The sequence below is a fragment of the Anarrhichthys ocellatus genome, unplaced genomic scaffold (assembly GCF_004355925.1).
Source record: "Anarrhichthys ocellatus isolate YVR2014 unplaced genomic scaffold, GSC_Weel_1.0 scaffold23, whole genome shotgun sequence".
Taxonomy (NCBI): Eukaryota; Metazoa; Chordata; class Actinopteri; order Perciformes; family Anarhichadidae; genus Anarrhichthys; species Anarrhichthys ocellatus.
This window is the reverse complement of record NW_022280053.1, coordinates 1,859,270-1,875,435: the sequence shown is the minus strand read 5'-3', so window position 1 is coordinate 1,875,435 and position 16,166 is coordinate 1,859,270. Positions and strand designations below refer to the sequence as shown.

Here is a 16,166-nt window from a genome sequence, read left to right as displayed (position 1 = left end):
AAAGGAGAGCGAGAGAGAGAGAGAGTCCAGATCATTATCCACTTCGCACTGGACAGTGGATTCGACAACAAAGCTGGCTGACTGTACAAAGGGCTGCAACAGAAGAGATGTACAGTACACACACTGGCCTACTCACATGCATGGATTAGTGTGTAAGCCGTCCATAGAGGGCACTACTAACAGAATGTTCGCTCTCATTACGCGAGCAATTGACCCTCTGTCTTCCTCGTCCTGCCAGTGTCAGGGGCTGATGTTTGTGTCGCTGCTTACAGCCCTCGCTAGCATATTTAGCTTTATTCACTGTGAGCCTGACTGGTTGGTAGAAACACAACAGCACCAAGAGCTGTAGCACTCCGAAATATTGTGAATCTTTACGAGTGCTCGTACTGTAAGCATATTATAACGCATCATAAGTATGTTTCTAATGCTTTCTTACGGTTACTTGACTTCATGACATGGTGCAGAATAACATACTTCAACATAACTGGTTATTATTGAATAAGAGCTCAACGTGAGGGCTCAATATGAAGCTCAATAATGTGGATCAAATGCGGTAATGGGCAAATATACACACCGCATGGAGACACACGTTTGCTCTTTCCCGGTGACAGCCATTCACTAACTAACTCTTATGAAAACACAGAAAGTAGGGCGACAGCAAACAGTGGAAAGCTCTTATGTTTGTCTCCTAATCCTCCCTGGCTATAAAAAATCACCAAGAATAAGGCTTCGGGGTCGTCTCTGTCAGAATATTGAACACTTTGCTAAAGTGCACTCTGAGCTCCTGTCAATGTGCAACGGAGAAGAGTTGACAGGGTTGTAAGTTGGCGTGTGGTTGTTAAACGAGGCTCCACAAAAGAGATAGCAAGCGGTTCATCACTGTGAAGCATTATCACATCACGGAAACTTTCACAGCGCGACCATTAATGATAATCAATGGCAGGAATTGCCTCCTATTTATAGCAGGTTCCAGTCTGCGATTGGTTGGCAGCGCAGCTTGACTCAAATCTTTCAGGCGTTTTTTTCATTCATCCATGTTTCAAGTTGAAAATGAGAAGGCGCAAAGCATCCATCAGGGAGTCAGCGTAGAAGTGGGTGCACGAACATGTGTTGATACCGTGTGCGAGAGCTTGTCACGCCGAGGACTCGCTGACTTTGAGGCAAGTGGAGCATCCTCTCTTCATCATCTCTCTCACTCTCTTCCTTCACACTCGCCATGAGTGCTCGCTAATACGCGCCGTGCATATGCTGCCGCTCTCTCACTGCCTCTACTCGGGCTCTGCAGGGTGACTCAGATCTCACCCTTTTCCTCTCTCTCTTTCTCTCCTTTGACACTCTTTAGATCTCATCTGATGCCAAGGCTGAAGGAGTCTCGCTCCCATGAGTCATTGCTCAGCCCCAGTAGCGCTGTGGAAGCCCTGGACCTAAGTATGGAGGACGAGGTTGTCATCAAGCCTGTTCACAGCAGCATCCTCGGGCAGGACTACTGCTTTGAGGTGAGGAGGCACACATGCGCGCATACAGTACACAAACACCCACACAAATGCTCCAGAACATTCCCACTACTGGCCCTGCACAGCCATAGATCTGGTGTTGCTACTGTGTGGAGTTATTTCAGGCAATCCGTAAGTAAAAGTTCTGTTCATTTCCTGTATGTAATGTCATAAAATAGTGCAGAATTACCATTTCAATAATAAAAAGAAGTAACAGCTGGGAACAATCCGGATCCAGCTGCTCCTCTCACTTCACATCTCTATTGAAAGTCCTGTTCTTGATTAGCTGCTGATGGCCAATTATAACCAGAGGTTCAGATGCAGACTGCAGTTCTGTGTTGAAGAAACACAGGAGCGAGCGATAGTGGTTATATTTCTCTGGTTGTAGAAAATGGAATGGAAGCACAGCGGTAATTTGTTTCAGGCACGATCATCGCCGGACTGGAGTCATTTCCAACAAATTGCCAAATGTGCACAAACACGTACTTGCATACATGTAGCTGTAGCTAGTAGCTGTAGCTAGGGAGACTCGGGGTGACAGAAACGTACTGCTCAATCCTCCACTGTTTACCGTAGAGATCAAAAAACTCCACTAATCATTTTTTTATTATCCTGCTCATTACATCATTCTGTTTCTTTGTTTCTGCTCTCTCTGTTCTCTCTGTTCTCTCTCTCCCACTGTGCATTTTTGAATTATCCAGTCATCATCCAGCCTGCCGGGCAGCCATCTCTCGCTCTCATCTGTCCATTCTCACCGCTCAGTCATTCTTCCACACTGCCAAGTCATCCTCAGTCTCCTCATATCCTTGTGTTGCATTGTTTGCTAAGCTTCTTTGCTGTCGGACACAAAAGGGTACTTTAGAACTAAGTTTAGCAAAACATTCTGTTCGGCTCATTCCCTGTCATTGTTATGCACGGAGTTTGATGTTTAAAGCGTTTCGGTTTCCTTCTCCCTCTGTGTGGCGGCTGTAGGTCACCACCTCCACAGGAAGCAAATGTTTTTCGTGCCGTTCGTCAGCCGAGAGAGACAAATGGATGGAGAATCTGAGGAGAGCGGTACAACCCAACAAGGTAAACACGCAGTAGGTGGGACGAGACTGTGTGCAGCAATCGGCGCTTGTGTACAAGTGTCACAATTCCAAACCACAGTGTGCAACATTGATTATTATGAAGACAGCTGAGCTACATGGTGTTGACATTTATGTCGCAATTTCACACAAACAAAATGCAACCTGACGTGTTCACATCCGGCAGTGCACCGTCCCGCGCAGAGGATACAGAGGACACGGAGGTTGCGGCGAGGAGCGCCAAGAGCCCCAAAGTGCTTTTCTCTTGAGCATCGATGATGCCATCTGTAATCTCGAACACAAAAACGCAGCTGTGGCAGAGGCAGAGCGGCAAACACGTCCAAGCCAAGAAACTAGTCCCCCGTCTCACGGCGTCTTCATCGCTCCTTCATCTGTCATTGTTTAGAAAATGACTCGCTAATTAGAAGTTTGGATAAGAGAAAGTTCCTTTGTAACGTTGGAGTCCTCCCTCTCCTCAGCTTTCTTTGGCAGGGAGGTGTTATTTCTGTCTCGCTCCGTCTTTGCGCTGCGTTTTTTAATTATTCCATAATTTAGAGAGATTAGATGCGGCGCAATGTTTTTTTTGGCAAACATCAAAACTGGAGTGAGATACCGTAATTCTTTGGAACTACATAATGAAGTCTTTGGAGTTCTGTTAAATGGATCAACATGTTTTGCTCCTAGCGAACTTTAAATCTGTAATGATCTCCAATGACAGAGTACATTTTGGTCAACAGAGGACACAGACTCACAGGGCAGGACACACGCAAGGCTCCACCTGTTTGACTTTGTGGTTCACAGGTCGGTATTTGTTACCTCGCCCTGGAGTCTCTGTTTTCTGTCGCTGGTGCTTGGGAGGAGGAAGGCGATGATTATATTAGAAATATCAAATAACAAAGGGAATGAAAATATTTTCAGCGATTTTTCAATGCCTATTTGCCAGATATGTAATCAATGTAAATGAAACGAGGTAGTCTAAATGCTAAACCTGCACAATTCAGCTCGTGTGGAAGTTATAATTGTGGGTAATTATGATAATAGGCCATTTACAGAGGTATCATCTTTGAGGGCTGGATAAATACATTTCCGTGTGTCATAATGCAAAGTTTAATTTCTAATTAAAGGTATTGAGCACCTTGATTTAGAGGAGGGAGTTATGTTGCAACCAACAGGGGGAAATTTGGAAAATTGAAAACACAACTGACAACGCGTTATTAATACTGATTACATCGCCTCGACATTTTGCTCCCACTTGATGCAGATACTAAGTGAACCACACACACACACACACCATTAAAGATAAAATTACATTTCAGAGTTCAGAAACACCCGACAGTGTGATGAATGTAGAACCACAGAAATATATACACACACACAGAAGAATGATTTTATATTATGTTGTGACGTATAAAAGGCATCCAGACATTGTTGAGCTGTCTCCAGCACAGCTACCGGTATCTCAAACATTCAATGGCTTCCTTGTGATTGTGAGAGGCTCTGGTGTTTCTCTCTAATAATCGAATTATTTGCTCCTCGTTTCCTCTTGTCATCTTCAGAGGTAGTTGTCAAGGCAATCTGAATAAAAGGGCCAAAAATACACCCGACTCTTGGCAATATCAAATGATGACATAAGAATGGGTTAGCACTTTGTGGGATAATAATGTCGGAGTGAGGTGTCTTAGCTACCGCAAGCGCAGCAGAGAAAAGCTTTTCAATTGAAATGATTGAAGTACTTAATGAATTGTTTACGTCATTTAAAATGGAGAAACTTCAAAACCAGGGTTTGAGGCAGATTCTCGTTTAAATCTCATTTATTTGGAGACATTTCATTCATTTAGGTTGTTGGTTTACCAGATAAGTTTCCCACTGAAACTATCATTTTGAACTACTGTATATATATTTTATTCTTATAAAGTTTCCAGTGAGGATGTTGTTGACCTTTCTAAACCACGTCCCATCATCCTCTCCAGGACAACAGTCGCCGGGTGGAGAACCTGCTGCGGCTCTGGATCATCGAGGCCAAGGACCTGCCGGCCAAAAAGAAATACTTCTGCGAGCTTTGTCTGGATGACTCGCTCTACGCCCGCACCACCTGCAAACTCAAGACCGACAATGTCTTTTGGGGAGAGCACTTTGAGTTCAACAACCTGCCCGCTGTCAAAAGTGTCACGGCCCACCTCTACAAAGACACGGACAAGAAGAAGAAGAAAGATAAAAACAATTACATTGGACTCGTCAATATCCCCGTCGCGACGGTTACCGGACGACAGTTTATGGAGAAGTGGTATCCCGTCAGCACGCCCACCCCCCCGAAGGGCAAGCTGTCCGGGCCCATGATTAGGATCAAGGCACGCTATCAGAGTATGAACATCCTTCCCATGGAGATGTACAAGGAGTTTGCCGAGTACACCACCAACAACTACATGCTGCTTTGCTCGGTGCTCGAGCCCGGGATTAGCGTCAAGAACAAGGAGGAGATGGCGTGTGCGCTGGTCCACATTCTACAGAGCACCGGCAAGGCCAAGGTTAGTACCAACAGTAATGATGATTTATTTCCATTTCCCCCACGTTTGCACTCACCCCACGGAGACATAATGGATAACAAAACCAGAGTGTCAACCTATTATCTTGCCATGAGGTACTGACGAGACATTATGTAGCGCACAGAGGTTAACTATTCCTCCGCTGCCTGCTCTTCCTATGAACTGTCGACCCCCCCCCCACAGCTGTGATACAGAGCAGACAAAGACCAGACAGAGAGGTGATTTCCTCTCGCCGCACCAGCCTGTATTACATTTTTAACTCAAGCTAATCCCTTCCATGTATCCCCTGCAGTGCTTCACGGCATACCGATGCAGGACACAATATATCCGCCGCTGTCTGTAGCACTGCGAGCACGGGGGAGATTAGTCTACCACAGTGGGAGCTAAGTCTCCCATGACAGCAGGCCGTTGGACTCAGATAATCTCCCATCCATCCCGGAAATGTCTGTATTTCACTTTACTTTGACAGCACAGTGTTTTGTCTTTTGAGTGCAGTGAGACAAACGTCGGCATTTTCACCTACATAACATCAGAGAGCGAGACATGGGAGGGAAAGCCATCTCATTGGCTGCTGATGAAAAGAGGACGCAAAGGAGCTTAAAGTTGAATCAGCAGACAGTTAGTTGTTGAATATTTTGAAGTTTTGGTCCGTTGGCAAGACGTTTAAATGAATTGAGTTGTATTCTGAAAAGACACACAAGGCATTTATTTTGACAGTTTCCTTCTTTTCATAGACCAAACGATTAACTGATGAATTGAGAAAACTATTCGCCCATTAATAATGAAAGAGGTTTAATAATACTGATAAATCTAATTCCGTTCCAAGGCATTTCTAATGATTGTCAGGAAATAGGCATCTCGTTGGTCTTGTTCTGTCTGAAATAACTGTCTGCTTGTAGTGGAATGTTGCTTCGGGCTGCTTTCTTTACCGCAGCGTCGACGTCGCCGTCTTCACCGCCTCGTCAGTTCGCTCGCGCGCCTCAATTTAGTTTTCCTGACAGTGTCTCATCAGCAGAGCTTTGAATCTTTCTTTATCGCATCTCAGCGGAGTGATGAATGATCAGTGCTTAAGAAGCGATGTCCATCCACACTGTACCGCCAGTCTTCCAGTTTAGGGACTACTGAGAGCCGCTGATGGATGGGAGAGAAGGCCTCTGCTGGTCCCCGGAGAGACAGCCACATCCTTAATCATCTTCAATTAATTAATCCCCACGAACACTTTTACTTCTCTCTCACCTCCCGTTCCTTCTTTTTTGGCTGGTTTTCTGCTTGCTGGTGGATGAGCATCTTGTGAAACAGCACTAGAGATACTTCAAGGTTGCTCAACATTAAAGAGACTCTCACATACATACGTATGTACCCGCACTACTGTGGGTAGTCTGTGTTCACCAAATGCAAACAGGAAAACATTCCTTTTCATTTTTGTCTTTGCGGGGCTGTAAATACACGGGGGAAAAACAGCTGCTGTTGCCTTTTGAAGAACAGGCAAAACAGAAGCTTTCGGACTGACGTGAACAGGAAGAATTAATGAAAGCTGCTTCAAAATGTCAAGCATCAGTGCTGTTAGCGACAACTTCCTTTCTGAAAAGACTTTCATCGTTCAAGACGCGGTGAAGTGGTCTGACATTAGGCAGTACACATACACTCAAGTACATTTCCCTTCAGCCCTGATGGATAAAGCAGCCATGTCATGATGCCAAACGAGCACACAAAGACACCACTTATTCTAAAATATTGCTGAGGCCTAATTAGGACATCCTCTGCTGCGGCACGGATGCTTGATGTACACATATCTTGGCCCAATGTTGCGCTGTTTACTCCTTCACAATACAGCGGTTAAGTTCTATTTTTCATTTACTGTCAACTTGGGTGCGGTCTTTGCTGTCATTGGTGGGTTATATTTAGGAATCGAGCACATTCTCTTGAGCGAGGATAAACTCCTCTCAGCTGGGTTTTATTGTTTTCCTGCAAATGTTTAATAGAGCCTTTGGCTTATTCATCCCCCATTCTTATCATTGTGTCGTCTTCCAACTATTCAGACTCGAGTCAAATCCATGAGTCAGTATCTAATCCTGTCACCACCACACTGGATTTCTGTAGTTCGGACAGAATCGTTGCACTGTTGTCACATTAAGGCAGTGACAAAAGACCACGAGCACATTTTCTGTCACCCAGCAGAGGTGACCGTTTCTTTTTTTGGGAAATGCGGCTGTAACTTTGTAGTTCTGAAGTTCTGCCGATGTGCGTCGCATTTAATCGGCTGTGCACAGGTGGTAAAACGGCTTTTAATCGTAGCCGCCCATTGTTTGCGAGATGTAGATTGCAGGTTTGTAACATGCATTAGCATGCAACACCTTCTAGACTTCTGTTTCGTCCTGTGTCATTTTATCACCCATCACCGGGTAATTACCCCCCCCCGCCCAATGTTGTGCTCCGTTGCACACTCGCTCCTTCCCTCTTGTTCTCTCCCTACTTTCCGTCTTTGTCTTGCTTCATCTCTCTTTCATGCTTCATTGCATCTTGAGGCCAAGGCTCTCTGGAGGGATGTCATTGTGGACGCCGTATTGATGTCTGGATGCATTGCCGAGCATGACGAGCAGGCCCTGCGTCGCGGCACAGACGCTAACTTTATACGCACACACACCTACCTACGTATTAATCACAAAGACATTAGCAGGTGGTGGCAGGTCAGTTATTCAATTTTGTGCATGAGCAAATAGGCCTGCAGTTGTATTAAGATATATGTGGCTTTGTATAGCATAGGGAAAGGTCAGAGGTGTCCACCGTGGCTGTAGGTTGGAACACAAATGAATAGTCTGCTTTCTCTTTTAACAGATTTTTATTAAACCCAGCCACAATCAAAATGAGCCTGCGCTGTAACACCTGTTCGTCTCCTGCCCCGTGGGACATGTCCGCACACCCAAACAGCACTACCGGAAGCTCCCCGGTAACAATAACAGAACCCTCTGCTGTGTCGGAACTGCCTGGAGACGTTCACCTTTCTTTCATCGGAAGATATCTCCACTTCTGGCACGAATCCTCAGCGTTATTGATCTAGTCTTCTTGACGCCTCGCCCCCTTCGGGAAGATTATGTTCTAATTTTGTTGCCGCTCCTCTCGGCCGTGCCGACTGTTGGAAGCGACGATAAGGAGGATTTATGCTTATGATAACTGGCCGGACGAGGGTGGTGTCCTGGTTATTGTGCCATTGTTATTTTACTGCTCCTCAAGGTAAACTAACAGCCCCGCTTTTAAGAGGGCAACATATGTGAGTCTCTCCTCTCTACACCCTCTGTGGTGAATTGTCGTCAGCACAGTTACGTTCAGCACACTTCTTAATGCATTCAGCGCTGTCAACAGTGAAGTTGTCAGTATCATTTTTTTATTGAGACAATAACCTGTAAATATTTAGTTGCTTCTCCAATACATGCCAGTGGTGAACTCTCTTATGATGAACTAACATGGATGTCCTCTCAGTCTCCTCGACACTCTATTTTTATGAGATTCATCTGCCTTCGTGTAGTTTTAAATGACAAACATACATGTGCACAGCAAGGCATACAAATAAAATATTTGTATTGTTTCAAAGTGTCGATGTGTCTAAGAACAGCAGAGATGATGTCACTTTTGTCTCACCGTTTTCTGCCTGGTTTCACAATGTTGGCGCTTGTAAAAATATATATTTTTTAAATAAGATTTTAAGACTCAATATGAGACTAAATGTCATGTTATAGAGGGCAACATTTCTATTTAATAATCAAATGCATGTATGGGCTTCGTGGATTGCACTTAACACTTAATAGAAACACAAGATCGACAGCCATATACTGTAGAACACACGGAGAATATGCAGAGTAAGCCAGCAGACATGACGTTGGTATGCTGATGACACTGGCTATAAGACTCCCTCCAGTCTAACGCAGCTTCATAATGATCACGTGCACTTAGCAGCTAAATTGGGAGAGCTGCAGCCCTTCCTGTTTTTGTGTTGAATAACGAGCCTTCGGGAAGAACCTGCTTTCATTTCCATTCGGCCTCCAGTCCTCTCAGTCAACCCAATGTGACCCTCACAGGAAGAGCTGCAGGCTATGACTCCGTAATACTAGCCACCAGTCTCCAGGGAGGGAAACCAGGGGAGGCAGAAAGAGATGGAAAGATGAGGAGAGCGAAAGGATGGAGAGGCTGGAGTGGTTCCTGTTTTTCTCCCCCTGGGTCTTTCATCAGCCCTTTCCCCCAGGCTGGACAACTGAACCCATCGATCAGTCAAATTGCTTATGTTATTGGGTTTCTATTTCCTCCTCACATTCAACTCTTTTTTCCGAAATTATTCAACCCATTTCAAATTATCTAAAAAATTGTATTTGTGCCTTTTGGTGTATAAACACACTTACCTGAATAGCAGCTCTCGAAGCATCAACAGGTTATTTCCATTTTGTTTTTCTAATGAATCCCATTAGTTTCGCAAACCATGACTTCTCCATTAATGATGTTTGTTTATCCATTCACAAGATAGAAACAATACATGAACAAAGCATAAGCACGATGCCAAATGGAAATCTTTTACGCTCTATTTATGCTCCGTTCGACATCGTCGGGATTGAATACAGCCACAAAAAAAAAGCTTTTCTGTCATTAAGACACTCGTTCGACAGCAGGAAACCCTGAAAATAAGCAAGCGGTGCTATAGATACATTTAAATCACATGAGCTCGTCATCGTTTAGCCGTTTGCATTGATTCCCATTCACGTGATACAGCTGGGTAAAGTGAGCAGTGTGTGATATTTGAACTCTGGTGAGACGCTCGCATGCTCTTCAGGTTCAGACCGTTTTAAAGAGGCTGAATTAAGAAGACAATGTTCTGTAACTTAACCTCAGGCTTGTTCCTGCTCCAGTATTTTCCTTTTAAGGCCTTTTATTGCTCTCAATCTTGTATTACCATAGAAACACGTTTTTTTAAACATCTGAGCGCGTTCAAAGTGTAAACCCGACCCTCTTTTTGTCAACATTTTCTCTCTTTATTCTTTCCCAACCTCGATGTTCTTTGCTATGCACGGTGCGGTAATTACAAAGCACGTCATTTAAAACACCGCTGTGTTCTGTGTTCAGGTTTGTCTGTGCGAGAGTCTTGGCCACGATCTTGCAGACTGAGTTGTCTCTTCAGTCGAGGCCTGTGAATCTATATTTCAGCTTCAAAACTTGCTGCCTGCAAATTGTGCAGTGGAATATTTCCGAAAAGAGATGTAAGCAGTGCACACACACACACACAGGGCTGTGCCTAGTGGTGATTACATTGTTGTGTGTACATCAGCGCAAGACTTTATGAGTTTTTACTGGCAAGTAACCCCATCTACATCCACAGGGAGCTTCTCATCTCTTCCAACAGGACCCTGTTCCCGACTATTTATTAGATCTGATCAGCCGGGCTCCGCCGTCTACCCTTCACTCCGACCCTATCTTCATTTCACCCTCCTGTCCCTGTGCACTGTGTGTTGATTTCTCTTTGAGGCATGGTTCGGCTGATGAGATGTGGCAGCGATACAGAGAGTCTTCTACTTCTCCTTATTAGCACTGAGGCAGAGGGAAAGGAAGGGGGGGCTGCAGGATTGAGGACATCGTCAGAGAAAAGGCTGAGGGATGACGGGAGGGAAAATAACGGAGCTCCCGTCTCTTTTTAGGGCGTGATTTCAGACTTTCATAACACAGTGGTGGTGTGTATATATATATATATATAATAAATACATTACTGCCGACATACATTGCTGTGCAAACATCGGTTTCCACAGATTAAAATGATAAAATGTATAAATACCACTTGAAGAGACTTGAAAATTATAAACAATCAGAGGTAAATCATTTTAGTGGACAAAGTTTTGGCATTGGCATGAAATGTTATAGGCTACAGACATTCATGGTCCCCAGAGCATGAATCCTGCTGACTTTGGTGATCCCCTGGTGTGATTAGGCAACATCTTTGTTTGGTCAGTACTTGGTTTATGACCAAATACCTGCAAAACTATGACATTCGCAGTTCGTCTCAAGTGTAACTTGTGTTTTGTCGGTGTCCCTGGTGTTGGGAAACCGCCAATATCGGCTGGTTAGCATACCGATATCAGCATTTAACTCAAAGCAGTGCTATGTACAGCCTCACAGAGCCGCGAGCATGATGTTAGACTTTTGGTCTTGTTGCATTGGGCTGTATAAATAAACTTGATGTGACTTTTTAACACAAATTCACATCTTCCTGGTTTGAATTTCCTACATAAAAGCATGTCAATGCAGCAGACTTTCAAATTAGGGATGGTGGTCACAGTTTGCATTACCATGCTGTTGTAAAATAAATCAATGAAATGGCCAAGGTGCTGCAAGTCTTTTTTAGTAACATACTAAAATGAGGACCAGGGAACCAAAAAAATCAATCTTGAGAGCATATGGTATGCATTGACATTATGTATGCAGTTTGTACTTCATGCAGAGACGAGATAGTGTGCAAATCCAGCGTTATGGTCCCTGTGCTTGCGTTGTATCCATGTGTTTTGATTAACTGTGACGCAGCTGAACTGTGTCCTCCACCTATACAGTGTTGAGCTCAACAATGTGTTTGTAGCATGTCCCTGTAAGAGATTATCAGCGGTGGATGGATCTCATTTTTGTTTTAGGCTGCTAGCAGGAATAATTCTGTCTCTCTTGTGATCTCTCTCTCTCTCTCTCTCAGTTTAATTTTTCAGATTCAGTCTCTCTCCTCCTCTATTTCATATAACCGTCCTCTCTAATCAGGCCTGCATTTGCCTCGCCTCGGCGGAGAGCAGAGAGGAGGGAGGGAGAGAGCCAAAGAGGGGTGACTAGGTTAGAGGAAAGATCATAATTGGGATGACATTTTCTTCCTATAAAGTGTAACCTAATGTGTAATGCTGTCGGCATAAATGAGATTCCTGGACTAGAAGATATCATTAGAAACAGGAGTGTAGGGATGATTTTCAGTGATTAAAGTTCATGTTTTGTCTTACAACCTTGAATCAGAGTAATTTTAATCTGGCTTTTTTGAGACTAATCAACAGGAAAAAAAGACAGTTTCATGTCAACATGAAATGGTTCTCTACAAAGTGATCAAACTGTTATAGAAATCAAGTATTTTATATTTATTTTATTAGCTGATGTCTCTCTTTTGCTCTTCACGGGACTTTTATTGGACAGTATTAATAGTTTTACTAATAGTTAATAGTTTTACATCAGAATATAAATTTTTAGAAGGCCTAGTTCTGCTAACACTGCCAAAAACAACATTCCTAGTAAGAGAGAGGGTGAAAAGTTAATCAAGCAGGCTTTTTACTGGCGCACCCAAATCACCAAATCCATGAAAAAGACACCAAACACACCCAAGTTGAGCTTACTCGCAGCCAGAAACATTGGTGAGATACACTCAGTGGAGTTCATTTCCAAATCGGCGCGTTAGTAGCTTTCGTTGACATCACCCCTGCTTATGAAGTAGAGCAGGTCTGCCTGTTGAGGACATTTATTCAAAATGTATTAATACTCAAAGTGTCAAAATTTCACCAAAGTAGACAAAGCGCTCCAGTGGTCCAGTGCGATACAGCTGTCAAGTGTGAAGTATATCAGTTGAGCTGTTCTAGGACAGGCAGGCAGGCAGGCAGGCAGAGACTCTTTGCTTTATAGTTAGACGCACCTTTGGAAGCAATTACATCCTTGATTCTCTCCAGGACAGATATTGTCTTCAAGCTGCTGTAGCTTTGGCTTCATTGTCTTTCTGGAAAGCAAATCTCCTCCCAAGTTGCATGTTTCTTGCAGACTGCATAATTAGTATTTTTTTCCCCAGGATTTCCCTTTATATTCCTGAATTCATTTCGCCCTCTACCCTCAGAATTTTTCTGGGGCTTGTTGCAGAAAATCAGCCCCACAGCATGAAGCTGCCACCGCTGTGCTTCACTGTGGGGGGGGATTTATGTGTTTATGATGATGTGTAATCCAACATGGTATTTAGTCTAATGGCCAAAGCGTTAAATGTTGGTGTCCTCAGACCGTAAACTCTCTCACGTGGCTTCTGGCAAACTGTAGCCGAGATGTCATGTGAGGTTTTTCCTGGTTTAGGACGGCCTCTCTCTCCTCTTCCCCCTCATAAAGCCGTGTCTGGTCAACTGCCCGGCCAAGTGTTGTTGTATGTGCCGTCTCTCCAATCTCCGCCTCTGAAGCTTGGAACTCCTTCAGAGTCGTCATAGTTCGCTTCCTTTTCCTGGCCTTTCTCACAGTCACTCTTTTAAAGCTCTTTCCATTTCTTATTCTCGTCATTGAACCGAACTCAAAGAGATGTTTAGTGACTTTAGTGTATCATACCCTGACTTTGATTTACCTTTTTTCCGTTGCTCTGAGTGCCCCTCAAATCTCCATTGTGAAGGCTTCGCCACGATACTACCTAGTATCTACTAGTATTTGTATTTTAAATACTAATGCAGACACAGTTGTACTTTATTTGGATTGCTTTGTAGACATTATTGTAATGTTGTGTTACAATGAATGCGCATTTATTAAAAGTTGAGATTTAGTAGGTGTGTGTGTGTGTGTGTGTGTGTGTGTGTGTGTGTGTGTGTCTGTGTGTATTATATATGTGTATGGAGCATGTGTGAAATGTGCGAATGCCGTTAACCAAAAAGTCTCCTCTCGCTGCACATCAGTGGATGATTGGCTCCCTGTTGTGTTCCTCTGATTAGTCGGATAACAGGCTTTCTGCAGCAGCTATAGAAACCGTCTGAGAGGCTCTGTCGCGTTCTTTCCGCCTCCTCCTCTGTTCTTTAAAGAACGCTGCTCTGTCTCTTCTTCCTCTCCTTCTCTATTTCCCTCTGTACATCTGTCACTTGCCTCTCTTCTCCCTTGCCGCCACGCTGGTTCCCCTGGTTTAACAAGCTGCCAGGGGACTTACATGAGAGTACAGCCAGAAATGTGTTGAAGGGATCTAAACAAGAGGATGATTCATCCCCAGATGGCTCCATTTCCCTCTCTCCCTTTCAGACTTTGAATTTTGGAAGCTTTTAATGCCTCTATCTTCACCTGATGAATACCATATAGTCCTTTATGGAGATAACTTATACTCTTCTACATATATATATATCTAACTTTGGTAGAAACTTGGGTCCTGCTGCTCCCTGGCTATAATGCACATCCTGGGAAACAGAGACGAGCATTTATTTCTGTCTTCGTTCACTCATTGCACAGCATAACGGGTGTCAAAATCACTCTCGGAGCATTTAAGTGGAAGTGAAGAAAATGTTTGCTGCCATTATATACAAATATGAGTCCTGTCACTATGTTTCATCAGCTGGTAAACATGTTTCTTTCTGCATACTAAGTTTCAGCTCCGGATATGTCAGACGTTTTGTTTCCCCTCCATTTATTATAATGACACGATTATGCTTTTTTCCACATTCACTGGTCATAAAAATGGGATTTGAAAACCTGTTGAGTCATTGCACTGTAGTAAATTAAGAGACAGCGTTTGCACATAGCACACAGGTGTGACTGATAGCACCAGTTAATGAAGGGGGGTTTGTGAGCAACACTGCTAACCTTTTACGAAGATAGTCGCGGAAATAGTTGAAGACTAAGCAGTGCACATGTGCATTATTTTCATCCACACCGTTATTTATATATGCTTTACAGTTATTTAATTGCTTCCATTCTCTACCACCCCACTGTGAACACATAAACTGGCACATAAGGACCAACAAACACAACTACTGCAGGCGAGACAGAAGAGAAGGCTTGCAGAGTCATGGCAACTAAAGACAATCTGGTAAACAGGTAGTGGATGGGGAGTGTGTGCATGCTGTGGTTAATTAGTGATCACCAGCGGGAGACTAGTCAGGTGACTGGTTCAGGCCGGAAGCACACAGAGGGCCGCTGAACAGGAGCGATAACAGTGTCTGAAATGGCGGAAGAGTACAAGAAAGTCTTCTTTGTGTGTCTGATACTGATTTTTCAATTCAATACAATAAAACTTTCTCCCGCACGGACGTGAAACAAAGACTTCTAGTGTCAAACTCTGCACATCATTCTGCAGTGAGGCTCAAACATCCAACTGTAGGAACGAAGGAGGGGGACTTTAAGTGTGGATAATCACATAGGATTGTATAACTTGCAGTCATTAACCCTCTGCTTGTCTTGTTTTGTCCTGCAGGACTTCCTCACAGACCTGATGATGTCAGAGGTGGATCGTTGCGGGGAGAACGAGCACCTCATCTTCAGAGAGAACACGCTGGCGACGAAGGCCATCGAGGAATACCTCAAACTGGTGGGGCAGAAGTACCTGCAGGACGCCCTGGGTGAGTGGAGCAGTGATCTGGAAGGGGGGCGGAGGCAGAGTGATGTGATCTGCTGCCGTTCCTCTGAGAAAAGGGCTGAAATAGTTCTGAGAGCAAAAAGAAAAGCTGTTCTCGTTATGTAGTCCTGTTTTCATCTGTTTGTCTGTTTCTTCTGCTGCATGTTGCTGATCATCTCTTGTCTTCACATTCACCTCTTAAACTCAGAGATGTTGAGTGTCAGTAAATTAAATGAACAATAGAATGAAGCAAAAGTGACATTTAGAGATTGAACGCGTTGGTCCTCTCCTCCCACGAATCCTTTTGACAGCTGAAGCGTTTCAGTTTGTTGCTTCAGAAGCTCGTCTTGGACGTCACACAATACAGACTGTGAGAGGAAACATTTCTGCGTCTGCCTCTGACAGACGCTTTTGGAATTCTTAACCACTCACAAGATCCGCTTAGTGGAAAAATTATTATGGGGTGATTATTTTGTCTCTCTACAATGTTAGTCCAAGGTTAGATCAAGTGTGTTTGTCCGCCTGCAGACCTAACAATAAGCACTCTGTATGCACTGTGTGCTCTTCTCTCTCCCTGATTCCGATATGTACACATTGGCAGTTTAATCTACAACCGGCACACATCCTTCCTGTCACTCGTCACATCTTTCCCTGTATGCTGCTAATATTCATGCTCAACGTGTGTGTTTATGTCTTTGGAACAAGGGATGCTGCCTGTTCTCATGCATGTCTCTGTCGA

The 16,166-nt window shown here is 44.0% G+C and overlaps 1 protein-coding gene across 12 annotated transcripts in view; it reads left to right on the top strand.

Moving 5' to 3' along the window:
- The window catches only part of dab2ipb (DAB2 interacting protein b), a 123,176-nt gene that overhangs the window by 89,588 nt on the left and 17,422 nt on the right, over positions 1-16,166 (top strand). For all 12 annotated transcript variants that reach the window (XM_031860074.1, XM_031860073.1, XM_031860072.1 and 9 more), the window contains 4 exons: positions 1,343-1,496; positions 2,466-2,564; positions 4,531-5,085; positions 15,287-15,431. In XM_031860074.1, coding sequence (XP_031715934.1) covers positions 1,343-1,496; positions 2,466-2,564; positions 4,531-5,085; positions 15,287-15,431 — 953 coding nt within the window. The remainder of the gene's footprint in view (positions 1-1,342; positions 1,497-2,465; positions 2,565-4,530; positions 5,086-15,286; positions 15,432-16,166) is intronic.